Raw genomic sequence first — 15,016 nt, 5'->3', positions numbered from 1 at the left:
CAAATAAGGTAGAATAAATTGTAGTCAACTTCTAAAATTACATAAATCCAAATTTGAGATCTCAAGCCTCTTTATTAATTTTGTTAACAATGTTTTACATAATATTTAGATTAATTTCCGGATAACCGTAAAATACCTTCGAGAGATAACGACTAGAAAAATAAACACCCTACATTCTATTTACAAGAAATACGTAATATATATTCTCAATAAAAATGTATATCAATAAGGATATTCATGATAGTAAATCGCGAAATACCTACAACCGAGCACAACATTAAAAAATGTACAGAGTAACACACAAAAGTTAAAAGTAAAATACTTTGTGTTCTGGGATATTATAAATCGCATAATTAACTAATATTTAAATATAGATTATTGAATATATCTGAAGCCTCACTATCCAAGAATTGCAACAAAAATATACTATATTTAAAAGTTTAAAATTTTAGGTGATATTCAGTAAATAATTTCAGAGTAACAAATTGATTTCATGCTCTACATTATTAATTTTGAATCCTTGTAATTTGTCTTTAAAATACTCTTTGTTTCTCAAAGTAATTGAAACAATTAAGTAGAAATAAGTGCGTCACTCCGTACATAAATTTTTTCCAGTGTCAGCTCTTCTATGGTAATATATGTAAAATCATGTAAATATTTGCAGCCAACAAAAACATTGCTCAAACGGATTCAAGACAAAAATATTGAGAGAGCTTGAAAAATATAAAACAAGAACAAAACCATCACTGATAAAAAAAAATGAAATCTTGTGTATGGTATAAGACAAAATATTATACCGCGTTAAAATACCCAGTGTCTCACTGAACAATAATTTTTACAGTTCAATCGTATAGATAAAAACACATTCGTGCTATACGAGGTAGACGCAAAATACGCTTCAGTTTGCAATAAATATAAAAATGATGTTTTGTACGATTAGCCAAGCTCCCATAATCTCAAAAATACCTAACAAAATGGCACCGGATTGCTTTTGATTTCGAAATCATCTAATACGTCTTTATATACCCGTCGTTCGTCACGTAACTATTATAATATTTTTCAACATGACGTATAAAAGAATGTGTGTTGTACCATTCTTACCCAAATGTGGGTTCGTTTTGTATACGAACACTATTAATCGACAGTCTTAAACGTTGCCAGGAGGTCATCCAAGAAATTTATATTCTATTAACCTAAACTAAGGAGCAATAGCGACTACAGCAGATTCATCCGTTGAAGTTTCATCTTCCTGGTCTATATTAACTGCCTCTTTGGCAGTCTCAGGTGGCGGAGGTGGCGGAACAGGAGCAGACACAGGAGCTGCTTGTACTCCACGTCGAGGTGACTTTCCGTTCTTTTCGTTATCGACTTGTGCGGGACACTCAAAGTGCACACAATGGAATACCTATCAAAATAAATTTTTTTCATATTACACCAACTGGTTTTGATAAACAGATAGCGAAACTAAATGAATTTTTATGGCAGTAGACAAACCTCGTTAGCTGTATTGTGCGTGCCAACAATACGTATAAAAACAACTGGTCGAGCTGGCTGGAAGTGCAGTGTCTGCCATGAACGACAAGCTTCTCTAGTTTTGTCCACTACCACTTCCCATTGCCAAGAATTGTTAGATACTTCGATGTAGTATGAATATGATCTGTCATCGCAATCCCACAATAAGAGCCTAAAAATAACCATTATTATAATTAAGTTACAAATAATGTTCTTTCATACTGTAACGTCCCACCAACCAGGCTATACCCATACTTAGCCCACAGAACATTATCCTTTGGAAACTAATGCTTATAAAATTTCCTACCTTACTGAAAATGTTACTAACCGAAATAGCCCCTGGCAGTCAATTCATTTATACTATTATATATACCATATGAGTGACCGTTAGTCACAAAAATAACAACGATCGAGATCGGGCTGATTTAAGACATGGACGAACCGCTTTAAAAACAGGAAGTCAAAGCAACAAATCCTCTAAACTATCTTTCTGAATCCATGTCCGAGAAAACAATGTACAGAAATATTCATTCAATTCAAATAATTATTCAAAATCGTTGCATTTAAAACAAATGTAAGTAATAACAAAATCCAACATATTTAAGAAAAGAATCAAGAGATCATAATACATTTTTGCTTCTATAATAATTAAAATATCAGCTTACCGCATCGAGTCTATCATGTATGGTTGACCAAGTTGTACTAATATTGAACCGGAACCAAGTTGATGACATGTATAGCCACTATCCCAGTCGTAATCAGAAGTGTCACCATTTAAAAGAGCATTTCTTGATCTATTGGAATAAAGAATTATAAAATTTAAGTGATGAGAATTTGACGCAGTTAGAACTAATAATATTGTATGAGGTCACTCAAAAGGTATTCGTACCTGCTAACACCTTCAGTGACATGAGCACTCAGATCCATTGTTGCTACATTTCGAGTGGGGACTACGAAACCTTTGCAGAGTTTCACTGGTGTGTTAGTATAATAAGCTTCGAGACTAACCACATGAAAAATCTGTACATCGAAGAGAGTATAATGATGAATTGATAAATGAGATTTATTTTAAAAGCCATAACACTAAACATATAAAATTAAATTACCTTGTTAACTGTGTTGTATGTACCCACTAAACGTATGTAAAGAACCACCCGTGGTTCAAAATACAAATACTGCCAACTGCGACAAAAATACTGTGTATGGTCAACAACACGAACCCAGTCTTTCTGGTCCATGGATACCTTTACAGTGAAAAAAGAGGCATTAATAAATTTGGTCGATCATCTTTTCTCAAACATCATCTAAAGCTGTTTTATATGTCAAACTTTTCGCTTACCTCTAAGTAATACGAATAGGACCGAAAATCATGATCCCATAACAAGAGCTTGACATGATTGATGATAAACTGAGTACCTAATTTAATGAGTATGCTCTGGTCTTGGGAATCCGTAATTGCGTGTCTCGTGTATCTATAAGATAATTACATTCTTTTATACTCCAAAACGTTTGATAATTTTTTTTATGTTAAATAGGTTGTACAGCTTACCCTCGCTCCATATCATAATTCTGAATATCACCATCCAAAAGGAAACTTCGCATTTCACCCTGTAATACTTGTGCACCGTGCCTTGGTTGTGCAACGTTCTCATTCAGAAGCATACGACCACGATAAGAAAGCTGTGAGACTCGTGTCTGCGTTCTGGCTGCTATTGCGTCCAGCATTGCTTCTGATGATACTAAACCAGTGGGCCTGACCACATCGAGTAAATCAGGGATTGAGACCAAACTGAGTCTTACTTGACCTTAACATTCCAATTATTATATTATATCAGGATACGGATGTTTCAAGCTTTGTTACACATTGTTGCATGCCAATGTTTCTTTAAGGGATATTATTAAAAGTTATCGTATTTTTAAGTTTATATCATCAATCTGCGGATACATACTTAATACTTCCTTTGCATCTACATCCGGATTTGCTTTAACCCATGCTTGCACAGCCAAAAATATGTCGATTTCTGGCGCAAACAGTGAATCACGAGAGATAAGTTCATTTAATGCCTCAGAACTGAGTTGGAGGAAACTTTCATGCTGAATTATTTCCAAAGCATGTTTATCGATGAATTCCAATGATACCTTTTGACGTAGAAGTTTATTAAATGTTGTTGATTCGTTATAATGAAAAGCTTAAGATTCTTACTTGAATTAGAAAAACCAATTGATAAAGACGTGCTGCATCAAAGATTAGACAAACGTTCTTAATATTAAGAATCTCTCTGAGGTAATCAGATATAGAAACTTCAAGGTCAACAAATCCATATTGGTGAGCCAAACCCAATATATCAAGAATTACCTAAGAAAAAGATTTTCCATATAAGGAATTTAATAAATTTAATGAAAATAGAAGTACATTGGGAATAAGTTAATAGATTAAGTTATACCTCTTCTCGTTGATTAGCAAGAGACAAGTGACCAGTATAAATATATTTCAGAAGACCCTTAAAAGCAGGCAGCGTAGTTCCTTTCAATTCAATTTCTTGTTGCATTGACTCCTTCATACCACCGTAGAGAAGAGCCCGAAAATACTGGCTGCGTGCAGCTAATATAACTTTGTGACCATTGAATCGCTGACCCGCAACTATCAGTGTCACATCAGAGTAATCATCAGAAAGATATAAGGCACCCATATCCTCGGACAGATGATTAATATGCTCCACTTCACCTGAAGATGGATTCAGATGATGATGGGAGCTCATTTTATATTTTACGTGCAAGGACTTCCTCCTAAATGAGTATCTATGCTGAAAAGTAAAGTTACATAAGAAATAAATGTCAATAAATTCTACACAAAGATTGCGTTGTCTAAAAATCATTTATACTAGACTATAATTATTGATTTACATCCTAGCTTACTTTACTGTCAATTTGGCATAAAGGCATTGACAGCTACATAGTTTCAATCGAGACTGGATAATTTAATATTATTCTTAGAAAACGATAATTGGAATGCAGTAAAATAATATAGGATGAATAGACCTATATTTAGTAAATCTCTAAAGATACAGTATAATGTAAAACGGCAACAAATTACAGCAAGTAAATAAAAGACCTTATTGCCGAAGATCAACCGCGGATCTCCAAAGATTCTTTACCGGACTTGTCAATTTCAAATAATAATTTGAATTGTCAGATCATCATCAGATAATTAATATCTATACTTATCATCATATATTTACTCACAAAACACAACACAATACTGTAACAAGATATTATCCCTTATCGTCTTTTTACGAGAATACATAAACAAGATGGCAGTTCAACATCTTCAGCGCCGCTGCCACGGTCACCGCCGTCACCGGAACTATCCAGTGTTATGAAAGTTCTTGATACGCACTTTCTTATGTCTTTCGTACAATTCTTCAAATTCAATTTAAATCTTAAATTTTAAAATAATATCGAACACCTTTAATACCAACTCTTATATTTCGATATATTACAAAAAGCTAAAATTCGCTAGAAATATCTAGTCTATAACTGTAGTTTCTAGTAATTAAAAGGTATTCCGGTGCAAAACAAATATATTCACATAAATTAGAGGTAAAGAGACACTTTTTGAAGAGGGCAAGGCTATCGCATCTTCATTATTACATGTCTAAAAGTCCCCCAAATCAGATAAATAAGTGTGTTTTAAAGATTAGTACGGAACAAGTTTTACGATTGCTGGAGGAACAGGAGTCTGACGAAACTAACGCTACTTTAGAATAGGAGGACGCCGCCAAAATTTTGTTGTACCTTTATATTTAACACTATTTTTGTAATTTAGTTATCATTTTTGTTCAACAAATGTAGATACGCATAATAGTTTTACAAAAAAGGTATTTGTCATACTTCATTTACCTTTTTCGTTTATTTAAATAACTCTCAATTAACAACAGATTTGTTTACATATTACAATTGCATAGCTGACATGTTAGACTTTTAATTACTCCCATATTACGTTAATAAAGTCCAATTCTGCAAAAAATAGTAACGGAACATGTAACTTTTTAGATTTACGTCACAGAACAATGATATCGTATTCCTGTTTGCGTATTCTTACTCAGGATATTCTGAAGATTCCATTTCACTATACTTCAATGCGGAAACAGAAAATGGTGTAGGCCAGAGAGATATTTGTATAGTATGTACGTATACATATAGCTGAGAAGGATTTCATTACTATTACATATGCAATTCAATGTATCAATTCGATGGTATTTCACATATGGTTCTGTTTGAAATATGATTTATACCAAAAATGGCAATACCTTCGAAGATAGAAAGTGGTACAGTCTAATATGGGCTGAGACCGTAAAAGGAATCGAATAAAAATCCAGCTATACCGCCCGGGGGCAGCATTTAATTTCATAACAGAAGATACGTATGCATGTGAGAATATGAAAGGGATGATGTTGAATAATCAGTACGAGAAAGGGTAATTTAAGAAATCTTACTTTTTTAAAATAAAACTACATTAGTAGGCATCCTTCTCCATATACTCCGACCTTGTCATTCCATCGGCATCATCACCCACGCCAAATCCAAATAAAGCGACTCTCGGTGTGGTAATGTCTTTCGAAGAAATAAATATGAAATCTTTACGACTGCTATGAAATTAATTTAATATAAGTATCAATGATGTATACTTTTCATTAAATCAATTCTATGTATAGTTGAAATTATGAGTTTAGGTCTTTCCTTTTTGGGGAATTCCCTTCATATATGTTAAGACATTAATTAATGTATTTATTGCTTCATATTTCGGATACGTATCTCTTTGCCATTTTTAAAGACATGTCTTAATTTATATTATTGCCAGAATAGGAAACGAGGTCGAAATCGAATTAAGTCGTCGGTACCGTAAGGATACTTGATACCTACGACAAGTGAAGAACGGTGCCTGGTTTAGAGTTGGGAATGAATCAGCTTTCATACAATTATGGCGCAAAATCGAGAAGTACCTAAGGTAAATACACTGGTGGACCATTTGCTCTTATAATATGTACGCGCGAGCAAACATATAAGGGAGGGATACATGACTGACTTGGTGGCCTACTTGCCTTTTATGGTTACAGACTCAAAGGCGCTTGTGTTGGCCATATCCATTCACTGTAACTCAATTTCTGAACTAGTATGAAATTTTCTGTAATTATTCAAAATTGTATCTCTGAAGATTAAGAAAGTCTTAAGATGTTTTGGAGACTTATCTATACCCAATGTCTTGTTCCAATATTTACATACAACTTCAGTGATTGTACAAAGTCATAAATGAAATTCTGCTAGCACCGAACAAAAAAAATAACTCATTTCTACTAGGAAACCAGGTCCATCGAACAGTAATAATCTGCCAAACTTGAATAATATAGACTGCGTAAGATGATACTTCGAAGAATCATAGGAGAAAGAATCCATAGAAGCTTAGTGTAATATAAGTAAAATAGAATCTTTATTTTGTCAAGGCAGAATCCTCCTCAACATTTGGTTTTACAAATATGTAAAAATGTTATCTTTGCCATGTCTAAATCACTGAGCAATAGTCGTGAAGACTCAATAAAATACTTGACGAGACTAGCTCAGCTCCGTATTTAAGAGACTATCAGGAAAGTCAAGGTCCAAGTCAGGAACTAGACTCTCAATGGATTGTTCAATAAAATTATCCAATGTTGCTCCTGAATGAAAACTTTCACCATCACTACCACCATCCTGCAAAGAATAAATCATGTATACAGATACTCCATTTGGTAAGAAATTAATATTATCTACAATGTCTACTCTAATTAGTCATGAAAAATTATCAATGAAAGATATCTTATATAATATCTTACGTTAAACAAATGACTTCCAGTTCCAAATATGTCAAAAGTGGAAGGTGTATTCAGTGCAGTCAAGGTACATGTATCACGACCATCCCGAAACATCGCAGAATGGCAGTTCAAGTATTCAACGGTTTCATCCATGACATAAGTCCGTTCTTCTTTTCTCAGCAATTCCGTAAGTCCTGCGATATACTTCATGGCCAATCGCAAGGTGGTGATCTTCGTCAGCTTCTCGTTTGGTCCATCACCCTACGTCATTATAGTAATCCGGTCAGTGAGCCAAGCGTTCGGACCAATTCCATTTCCGCATCATCTACCGTAATACCCAAGCAAGAATTCTCCTTAGGGGATATTTACAAGCCCGTGTGTATTATATAATTTTGATTGGAGTAAAATGAGAACATTTAAGTAATGAGATGTAAATATACAGGAGTATATATAAGCATGGGACGAAGAAAAAAAATTAAGGAAACATGAAGCAGTAAACTTTAAAAATTCTTACAGGTAAGACTAGCTGAGGCATATAAGATGGTACAGCTTTCCGGAGTGTTTCGAACGCGAGATTTATTTCTCTCATTCTAGATCTCTCTCGTGCATTCGCTGTTTTTCTTCTGTACTTGCTGAGTGGCGCAGTCCGTTGTTTTGAAGCTGATTTGTTCTCGATTTGACCCACTCGCTGCTCTGAGGATTTCGTAGAGTTTGACGGATCAGAGTCTTCCCCGTCAGGCACAATCTTTGATTTTCTGCGATCAACACCGCGTGGTCGTAAGCAGTACTTTTCACTTGAATTTCCACATGCTTTCATTCTATCACTCATGTTAACTACTTTTCTTTTACTTTCTGTTCGGTATTTCACTTCAACAATACTCGTATAACGCAGGGAAACACGCTAAACGAAGTTTTAACACGTTCATTGCACTAGGGTATTATTATCTATCCATTATAATATATCATTCATCACATTTCATAAGCACTTTAGACAACTCAACCGGCCAAAATTAGATGTGGATATTCATGGCAGAAAAACTATTTTTAAACAAATTTCTATACAATGTTTCCATACATTATTTTATAAATCACAGTATCCAATATAACACGTTGTTGTTGCATCGTTACATATTTTCATGTAAATGAATTGCCCGATTGTTGTTTATAAAGCCACGTAAAAGTTGAATCATGATTTATTAGGATAATGACGAATTTTTTTAGGAATATCTAGTTACGTCAGTATATAAAACTTTTTATGCTAAAACGGTTGACTATAACAATGAAACTGTTTTCTGATTATCTTTTGCATGCCTTTATAGTTTTGTGTTCGGGCCGATTTGGTAACGTGATTGTATCTAAAACTTTGCAGGTCTTTCAAGGACTGATACAACTTGAGTGCAGCCGCCGCAAGATAATCTCCGAGAAATTTCAGTGGGAGAACCAGTTTCCTCTCTTTGGCGAGTAAGCCTCGAAGAAATCGTGATTTAACTTAGTCGATTATTCCCGCTGTTGAGTCGTGGCGATATCTCTTTTTATTCATTTGAACTTTTCATAAGTTTACGCAACTACCAGAGCAAAGCAGGTTCTTACCGACGGAAGCTCATGGTCCTGCTTTAGATACACAAATTTTAAACACAAAGTAATGTCAGATTCCTTTTAAGATAATTACCAAAAAATATACATATACTAGCAATTCACATATATGCTGAAGCTAATCGGGTAGTCTTTTGCAATTTCCATAGAAAGCAAAGATTTCGTTCTCATCATGTACATGAATATATTTAAAACTAGCTGTTTTTTAAATTATCGATATCCTTAATCAATGAACTTTCACTGTTTCATTAAGAATACCTTTTAATAAATTACCTCAAGCACTCAAAAGGAGATACTTTTCTCAAAGAGGGACATTCGAGAAAATATTGTTTGATACTCCAAATAACATTAATTTATACTCTACTAGATAAAGTTATCGGTATGCCTTAAAAAGTATGAAATTGTTTAAAATTAATCGTTTTACATACAATACTGTGCTCTCATCACTGCGTTTCGTTTTTTTTTGAATCAGTGTTATAAGCATCAGGATATTCTATGGTTATAAAAATATTTTGACCATACGGTGTTAAAATTCGGTCGAGGACTTGGTCGAAGTAATAACATTATATCAAGTTTCTTTACGGAAAATCACCCCTGACATTTACAAATAAGTTTATATCTATACGATCCATACACTTCTTTGATTATTGGTTAAATTTTGCACTGTTCAAACCACGGTCTTGTACATAAGACCGTGGTTCAAACCATATTTACGGTCGTTTTACACCGAGACATTTGTCGGCATTGATTGTTCATAAGTTATTGCTGTTAGCCAATCAGAATTATTCCTTCCAACTTTACACTTCTTCGATTGGTTAGTCTCATAATAATGACTGCTGACAATGTTGCATTGTAGGGTGTGTTCCGAAATGTACTGAGAGTACTGCCAGTACTGTAGCCAACGCTGTGTCCTTATTCATCCACACGCATCTAAGAGAGGTGTAATTACTTTTACAGTACTCTCAGTAAATTTCGGAACACACCCATTGATGAAGCTTGCGGTGTTCCGTGTTGAGAAGCACCCGGTAGATAGCCACAAATGCGCCAAGTACTTGATTAAAGATGGCAGCGAGCATCAGTGGTGTTTTTAGTGAGAGTCTGCAAAATGCAATTCTCCAGTGTAAAGTTCTTATTGTGGGCGCAGGAGGAATTGGATGTGAAATTCTTAAGAATCTTGTAATGACTGGATTCAACGACATTGAAATTGTAAGTCAATTGTATGAGTAAAACTATTCTGTTGAATGCCGATAGAAACTAACCTCTCATTAGCACACCATGCTAAAATTGACTATTTCATTATATTATTATTGGATGAATTTAGTAATTGTTTATATACTATTATGTCTGATTACTAAATTTACTTGAATCATTGAATATAACCAAGTGATATAGAATATCATGCAGTTGGCATTTGATGACCGCGAAAATGTGTCTTAGAAAATTTTAAAATCCATTTCTGTTTCTTCAAATAACTGATTGTGAAATCTGAAATTTACAACTGTATAAGGGTTCCAAAAATGTTCTGATTTTGTTTTAGATTGATTTAGATACAATTGATGTGAGTAACTTGAACAGGCAATTTCTATTTCACAAACAACATGTGGGAAAGTCAAAAGCTGCTGTAGCAAAGGAAACTGCATTAACCTTTAATCCTGATGTAAAGATAGTACATTATCATGACAGTATCACATCGTAAGTATTTGAGTTTTCATAAAATTTGAAGGTTAACTTATGTTTACCTTGAAAAATTTTTTCTAAAGGTCGGACTATGGATTGTCATTTTTCAAAAAGTTCACATTGGTAATGAATGCTCTAGACAATCGTGCTGCTAGAAATCATGTAAATCGCATGTGCCTAGCTGCAGATGTACCTTTGATAGAGTCTGGAACAGCTGGATACGAAGGACAAGTAGAATTGATCAAGAAGGGTCTTAGTCAATGTTATGAATGTACTCCGAAAGCAGCACAGAAAACATTTCCAGGTTGCACGATTCGCAATACACCTAGCGAACCTATACATTGTATTGTCTGGGCAAAACATTTATTCAAGTATGAGAGGTTCTTTATTTTCCAATAACCGTTTTTTTTTTCAAATCACCTGTTATAATTCATTAAAACTCTTTATAGTCAGTTGTTTGGTGAAGATGATCCAGATCAAGATGTTTCTCCAGATACAGCAGATCCCGAGGCTGCAGGTAAACAAAGAGTCCTATTTCAAAAATGGGATTTCAACGTCTTCGGAGTCTTTAACGAAATACTTTTTTTTTTACCAGATACTGCTGCAGAAGGTGCATTACAAAATGAATCAAATGACAAAGGAAATGTCGATCGTGTTTCGACTCGTGGTTGGGCAGAAAATTGTGACTATGATGCAGAGAAATTATTTACAAAACTTTTTCACGATGATATTAAGTATTTGCTTAGTATGGATAACCTGTGGAAAAAACGAAGACCTCCAACACCCTTAGATTGGTCTTATCTTCCGGATGGAGGTTTGTTACGTTTTATATGAATTGAAATAGTCTGAACAGAAAAATTTAATGCATTCGTTGCACAGTTGCTGGTTGCAGCAAAGATACAATGGAGTCTGGACTGAAAGATCAGCAACAGTGGAGTATAGCGAAATGCGGGAGTGTTTTCAAAGAAGCTGTTGCCAACTTAAGTAAAGCTTTAAAGACTTGTCAGGAAACTTCACCAGGTGACCATTTAGTTTGGGATAAGGACGATCAAAATGCAATGGACTTCGTCGCCGCGTGTGCAAACATTCGCGCGCATATATTTGGTATTCCACAAAAGACAAGATTCGACATAAAATGTATGATTTCCTTTAATCCTTTAGTCCTTAGTATGTTTTCAAAAATAGTGCTATAAACATTTTTCTTCTTTTTCTTTATATAACAGCAATGGCTGGCAACATCATTCCTGCGATAGCAACAACAAATGCAATAATTGCTGGTGTCGTGGTTCTCCATGCATTCCGAATATTGGAACATAATTTGAAAGCGTGCAGATCAGTTTACCTACGATTAAAAATGAATCATCGTAATCAATTATTAGTGCCTGAAAAATTTGTGAATCCTCCAAATCCAAAGTGCTACGTGTGTGCACCTACACCGCAAGCAGTTCTCGCAGCGGACACGACAAAAATGACAATTAAAGAACTGGACGAAACTGTATTAAAAGCCCGACTAAATATGATAGCACCAGATGTCATGATCGACGGTAAGGGGATTGTCGTAATCAGCAGTGAAGAGGGTGAAACGGAAGGAAACAATGAGAAGACTTTGGAACAAGTTGGTATACGAGATGGAACTGTTCTGAAGGTTGATGACTTCCATCAAAATTACTCTCTGACTGTGACAGTATTGCAAAGAGAACAACCATCCGTCAAAGACGAAAGTCCTGACTTCTTGATCGTTGCCGATGACGAAGATCTGAAGCCCAAAGAAGATATCACCATTTCTGAAAAACCGTCAACTTCCAACGGAAAGGTAAGTTGAGAAAAATAATAAACATGAAACAGTTCATTAAGAAGATAATAATGAAATTTTTGCAGGTTGAGAAGGTCGAGGATGACGATGATATTGATATTGTGGAAACAGAAATCAGTCCAAGTACTTCAGAGGCAGATGTCCCCAAGAAACGAAAGACAGAATCACCTACGAATAATACGATTAACAAGAAGCGTAAAGTCGAAACAAATAATCAACACGATGATGATGTTTGCATTATCGAGGATGACAGGGAAGTGGAAAAGGTGGCATTGTCGGTATTACCAGCCATTGAAGAAAAAATATTGACACCAAGAAAGTACAAATCCTTGCCCGACGATGATTGCTCGATCGTTTACGATGGAAATGAGGATCAATCTACGGCATCATCTCCGAAACGAAGCAAACAGCTAGCGAAGTAATGAAATTTTTCTATGACCATTGCTCTACTAGCAAACATGTTTCAGTCTACCGACTGCATAACCTTCTGTGGCATTTTCACCGTGGAAAAAGTATGAAAGAGAAGAGATTGCGGTACATAAAATAAAAACACGCAAAATGAAGTAAAAGTGTAAGAGAGAAAATATCGCGGTGTCCTAAATAGATGTTGCGAGGTAAACAGTTAGATCTATTTTGTAATCTCATTCTATGAGACAGTCGAAGTTTTCTTCATATTCCTTTTTTATTGGAAATCAATGGTTACGAAACAAGAAGTGTATAAAAACACTTTACAAACGAAGATTCCGTTGCCGCTTCGTGCATAGATTACTTAGAAGACTGTAGACATGAAAAATAAATACTTTGGTTTTTATAGAAACACGTCGATCTTCATTTGATTAATTTTCCCCCTTGGCACATTCCACATATTTCTCGTAATCGTAATTAAACATTTCAAAATCGATCTTATATCGTTCGTACAATTGGAATGCTGCATCTTGAGAAAGATTTTTGAAGTAACTACACGTCTGATCGAAATCTGTAACTCCATTATGCGTTTCTTCTAGTCTAGGTAGATATACATTCTTCTTGTTTAATTGCAATTTAAGGAAGATATCATCAATTTGGTCTATAGTATGATTCTCTAATTTCAAAATGAAATTATAATTAATATCACAGGCAGAACAATGCAAATGGTATTGATCCCAATGTACATCATCTACTGAAACTGATTCTTCTAAAAGCCAGGTAATAAATTCTTTGAAACTCGGAATTAGCTTCAATCTGTAATAACATAATATTATCTTATTTTCAAAATGATAAGCTTCACCATCGCTTCAGTTATCCATACTATCAATACGAACCTTCTATTTCGATGATAAATTTTTTCCAAAACGCCACCTGTTGCTATGCTCGAATAAAATAATTGCGGTCTTGTCAAGGAAAATATCTTGGGAACATATATCCACGCCTGTGCCGTGTACTTACTGTTGTCTTCAATCCGATCTCTGTGACAAGTTCAAAACTTCAACGTGAAAAAGTAAGAACATCATTATTTGCTACAACTATTATCAATAATAATATACCTGTAAGCTGATACAATTCTCTCAAATGGATGTCGCACAATTAGAAATTTAAACAAATTAGGTTGGTCAATTAGAGTTTGCAATCTTGCTTCAGTTTTCGGAGTCACTCTATCAATTTCCCTGTGAAGCATCAATTTAATTGCTATTTCTCACTTCGGCGCGTCATTGACACTTACTTGTAATAGTCGTGAGTCACATAGAGATTGTTCATATCAAAAAACAACTTAGTAAAACTCGAAGAAGCAACTTTTCTTATCCAACAATACATAGCTTTGTGAATTTCACTGTATAAAAAATGTCTTCTGTTTAACTGCGAACTGATATTATATTTCGTGCAGACTTCCGACACTTGTTGAAGAGCCGCAGCCATATCCTGCAGGCGTAGATAGAGTATTGATCATGTTTCACGAATCATAAAATATCTCAAAGAAAAAACCAATACCTGTAAAACTATAACATTGTTTTGGACCTCGTTGTCCTTAAAGGATTTAACATCCTGAGAAAATGTCTCTTCACAGTTTTTATAAATTAATTCTACACCGCAGTCATCGCACGTGCGATTTATTTTATCAGAACTTCTTCTCGTCCACAGAAAAAATTCATCCTCCTTGATCTTATATAATATTACGCACAAGCATACGTATGCAAAGAGACAAAGAGATGCTTTGATAAACTGCATTCTTGATTTCACATGAACGACAAATGAACTCCATCCACAAATTCCTGTTACCACGTCAAAGATTGGATCCATCCATTTTAAAATGATATGACGCCGGAAATGGTCCACGCAAAGATACTAGCAATCATTCTCCTGATACTTTTATCTACTATTATTATTACTCTTCAAACTATTAAACTGTCGACCGCAACAATAGGCTCAATCGTAAACACAGCATCCAGTTATAGGAAGACTCAAATTCGACATCTCCAACGCAGCTCGTTACATGAATTCGGTTTGACCTTTAAATTCAAATCTTTGATCAGCTAATCGCGATAGTTAAACCGAATTAAAATATCAAACTTTATTGGAAGAATTGGAACTTAGTCAAAGG

General features: G+C 34.7%; 4 protein-coding genes and 1 long non-coding RNA gene across 8 annotated transcripts; 2 read left to right on the top strand and 3 right to left on the bottom strand.

Moving 5' to 3' along the window:
* Nucleotides 1-37: 37 nt before the first annotated feature.
* On the bottom strand, nt 38-4,900 carry LOC107264183 (BTB/POZ domain-containing protein 9). Of its 3 annotated transcripts, none has more exons than XM_015732172.2 (11): nt 4,756-4,900; nt 3,957-4,316; nt 3,716-3,868; nt 3,462-3,651; nt 3,062-3,317; nt 2,852-2,984; nt 2,619-2,756; nt 2,402-2,532; nt 2,178-2,306; nt 1,495-1,684; nt 38-1,405 (listed from the first exon to the last, which is right to left on the bottom strand). In XM_015732172.2, the coding sequence occupies exons 2-11, from the start codon at nt 4,269-4,271 to the stop codon at nt 1,199-1,201; spliced, it is 1,842 nt and encodes a 613-aa protein (XP_015587658.1). In that variant the 5' UTR covers nt 4,272-4,316; nt 4,756-4,900; the 3' UTR covers nt 38-1,198. The 3 variants fall into 3 exon arrangements, with proteins under 3 accessions (XP_015587658.1, XP_015587659.1, XP_015587657.1); XM_015732173.2 differs by having other exon boundaries at nt 4,625-4,765; XM_015732171.2 differs by lacking the exon at nt 4,756-4,900 and adding an exon at nt 4,429-4,470.
* Nucleotides 4,901-6,981: 2,081 nt separating this feature from the next.
* Nucleotides 6,982-8,740, bottom strand: LOC107264158 (helix-loop-helix protein delilah). Its single transcript, XM_015732103.2, has 3 exons — nt 7,873-8,740; nt 7,380-7,619; nt 6,982-7,257 (listed from the first exon to the last, which is right to left on the bottom strand). Exons 1-3 carry the CDS (start codon nt 8,185-8,187, stop codon nt 7,123-7,125), a joined length of 690 nt encoding a protein of 229 aa, XP_015587589.1. The 5' UTR covers nt 8,188-8,740; the 3' UTR covers nt 6,982-7,122.
* LOC112493819 lies at nt 7,157-8,865 on the top strand. Its single transcript, XR_003058619.1, has 4 exons — nt 7,157-7,295; nt 7,400-7,874; nt 7,953-8,135; nt 8,728-8,865. It is a non-coding gene; the product is annotated as an uncharacterized LOC112493819 (long non-coding RNA).
* Nucleotides 8,866-9,873: 1,008 nt separating this feature from the next.
* On the top strand, nt 9,874-13,258 carry LOC107264154 (SUMO-activating enzyme subunit 2). 2 transcript variants are annotated; one of them, XM_015732093.2, is made up of 8 exons: nt 9,933-10,157; nt 10,489-10,643; nt 10,712-10,999; nt 11,078-11,145; nt 11,224-11,442; nt 11,508-11,765; nt 11,852-12,441; nt 12,507-13,258. In XM_015732093.2, the coding sequence occupies exons 1-8, from the start codon at nt 10,014-10,016 to the stop codon at nt 12,861-12,863; spliced, it is 2,079 nt and encodes a 692-aa protein (XP_015587579.1). In that variant the 5' UTR covers nt 9,933-10,013; the 3' UTR covers nt 12,864-13,258. The 2 variants fall into 2 exon arrangements, with proteins under 2 accessions (XP_015587578.1, XP_015587579.1); XM_015732092.2 differs by having other exon boundaries at nt 9,874-10,157; nt 11,078-11,442.
* LOC107264157 (carbohydrate sulfotransferase 11-like) lies at nt 13,250-14,921 on the bottom strand. Its single transcript, XM_015732102.2, has 5 exons — nt 14,407-14,921; nt 14,141-14,337; nt 13,965-14,084; nt 13,743-13,886; nt 13,250-13,662 (listed from the first exon to the last, which is right to left on the bottom strand). Exons 1-5 carry the CDS (start codon nt 14,713-14,715, stop codon nt 13,278-13,280), a joined length of 1,155 nt encoding a protein of 384 aa, XP_015587588.1. The 5' UTR covers nt 14,716-14,921; the 3' UTR covers nt 13,250-13,277.
* Nucleotides 14,922-15,016: the final 95 nt, after the last annotated feature.

The sequence above is a fragment of the Cephus cinctus genome, unplaced genomic scaffold (genome assembly GCF_000341935.2).
Source record: "Cephus cinctus unplaced genomic scaffold, Ccin1 Ccin1_scaffold0168, whole genome shotgun sequence".
In the NCBI taxonomy this organism is placed as follows: Eukaryota; Metazoa; Arthropoda; class Insecta; order Hymenoptera; family Cephidae; genus Cephus; species Cephus cinctus.
Note: the sequence above shows the minus strand (reverse complement) of the source record. Positions and strands in the feature narration are given on the sequence as shown.

What these genes read in the sequence shown, in the direction of transcription:
- LOC107264154 (XM_015732092.2), top strand. Translation starts at nt 10,014, where the DNA reads ATGGCAGCGAGCATCAGTGGTGTTTTTAGTGAGAGTCTGCAAAATGCA. An exon ending in TATCATGACAGTATCACATC is followed by an intron (nt 10,644 to 10,711) that starts GTAAGTATTTGA and finishes TTTTTTCTAAAG; the next exon opens with GTCGGACTATGGATTGTCAT. An exon ending in CGTCAACTTCCAACGGAAAG is followed by an intron (nt 12,442 to 12,506) that starts GTAAGTTGAGAA and finishes AAATTTTTGCAG; the next exon opens with GTTGAGAAGGTCGAGGATGA.
- LOC107264157 (XM_015732102.2), bottom strand. Translation starts at nt 14,715, where the DNA reads ATGGATCCAATCTTTGACGTGGTAACAGGAATTTGTGGATGGAGTTCA. An exon ending in ACAATGTTATAGTTTTACAG is followed by an intron (nt 14,338 to 14,406) that starts GTATTGGTTTTT and finishes CTACGCCTGCAG; the next exon opens with GATATGGCTGCGGCTCTTCA. An exon ending in ATTTATCATCGAAATAGAAG is followed by an intron (nt 13,663 to 13,742) that starts GTTCGTATTGAT and finishes ATGTTATTACAG; the next exon opens with ATTGAAGCTAATTCCGAGTT.
- LOC107264183 (XM_015732171.2), bottom strand. Translation starts at nt 4,455, where the DNA reads ATGCCTTTATGCCAAATTGACAGTAAA. An exon ending in AATTATGATATGGAGCGAGG is followed by an intron (nt 2,985 to 3,061) that starts GTAAGCTGTACA and finishes ATTATCTTATAG; the next exon opens with ATACACGAGACACGCAATTA. An exon ending in CATACAACACAGTTAACAAG is followed by an intron (nt 2,533 to 2,618) that starts GTAATTTAATTT and finishes TTCGATGTACAG; the next exon opens with ATTTTTCATGTGGTTAGTCT.
- LOC107264158 (XM_015732103.2), bottom strand. Translation starts at nt 8,187, where the DNA reads ATGAGTGATAGAATGAAAGCATGTGGAAATTCAAGTGAAAAGTACTGC. An exon ending in TGCCTCAGCTAGTCTTACCT is followed by an intron (nt 7,620 to 7,872) that starts GTAAGAATTTTT and finishes ATAATGACGTAG; the next exon opens with GGTGATGGACCAAACGAGAA. An exon ending in CTGGAAGTCATTTGTTTAAC is followed by an intron (nt 7,258 to 7,379) that starts GTAAGATATTAT and finishes TATTCTTTGCAG; the next exon opens with GATGGTGGTAGTGATGGTGA.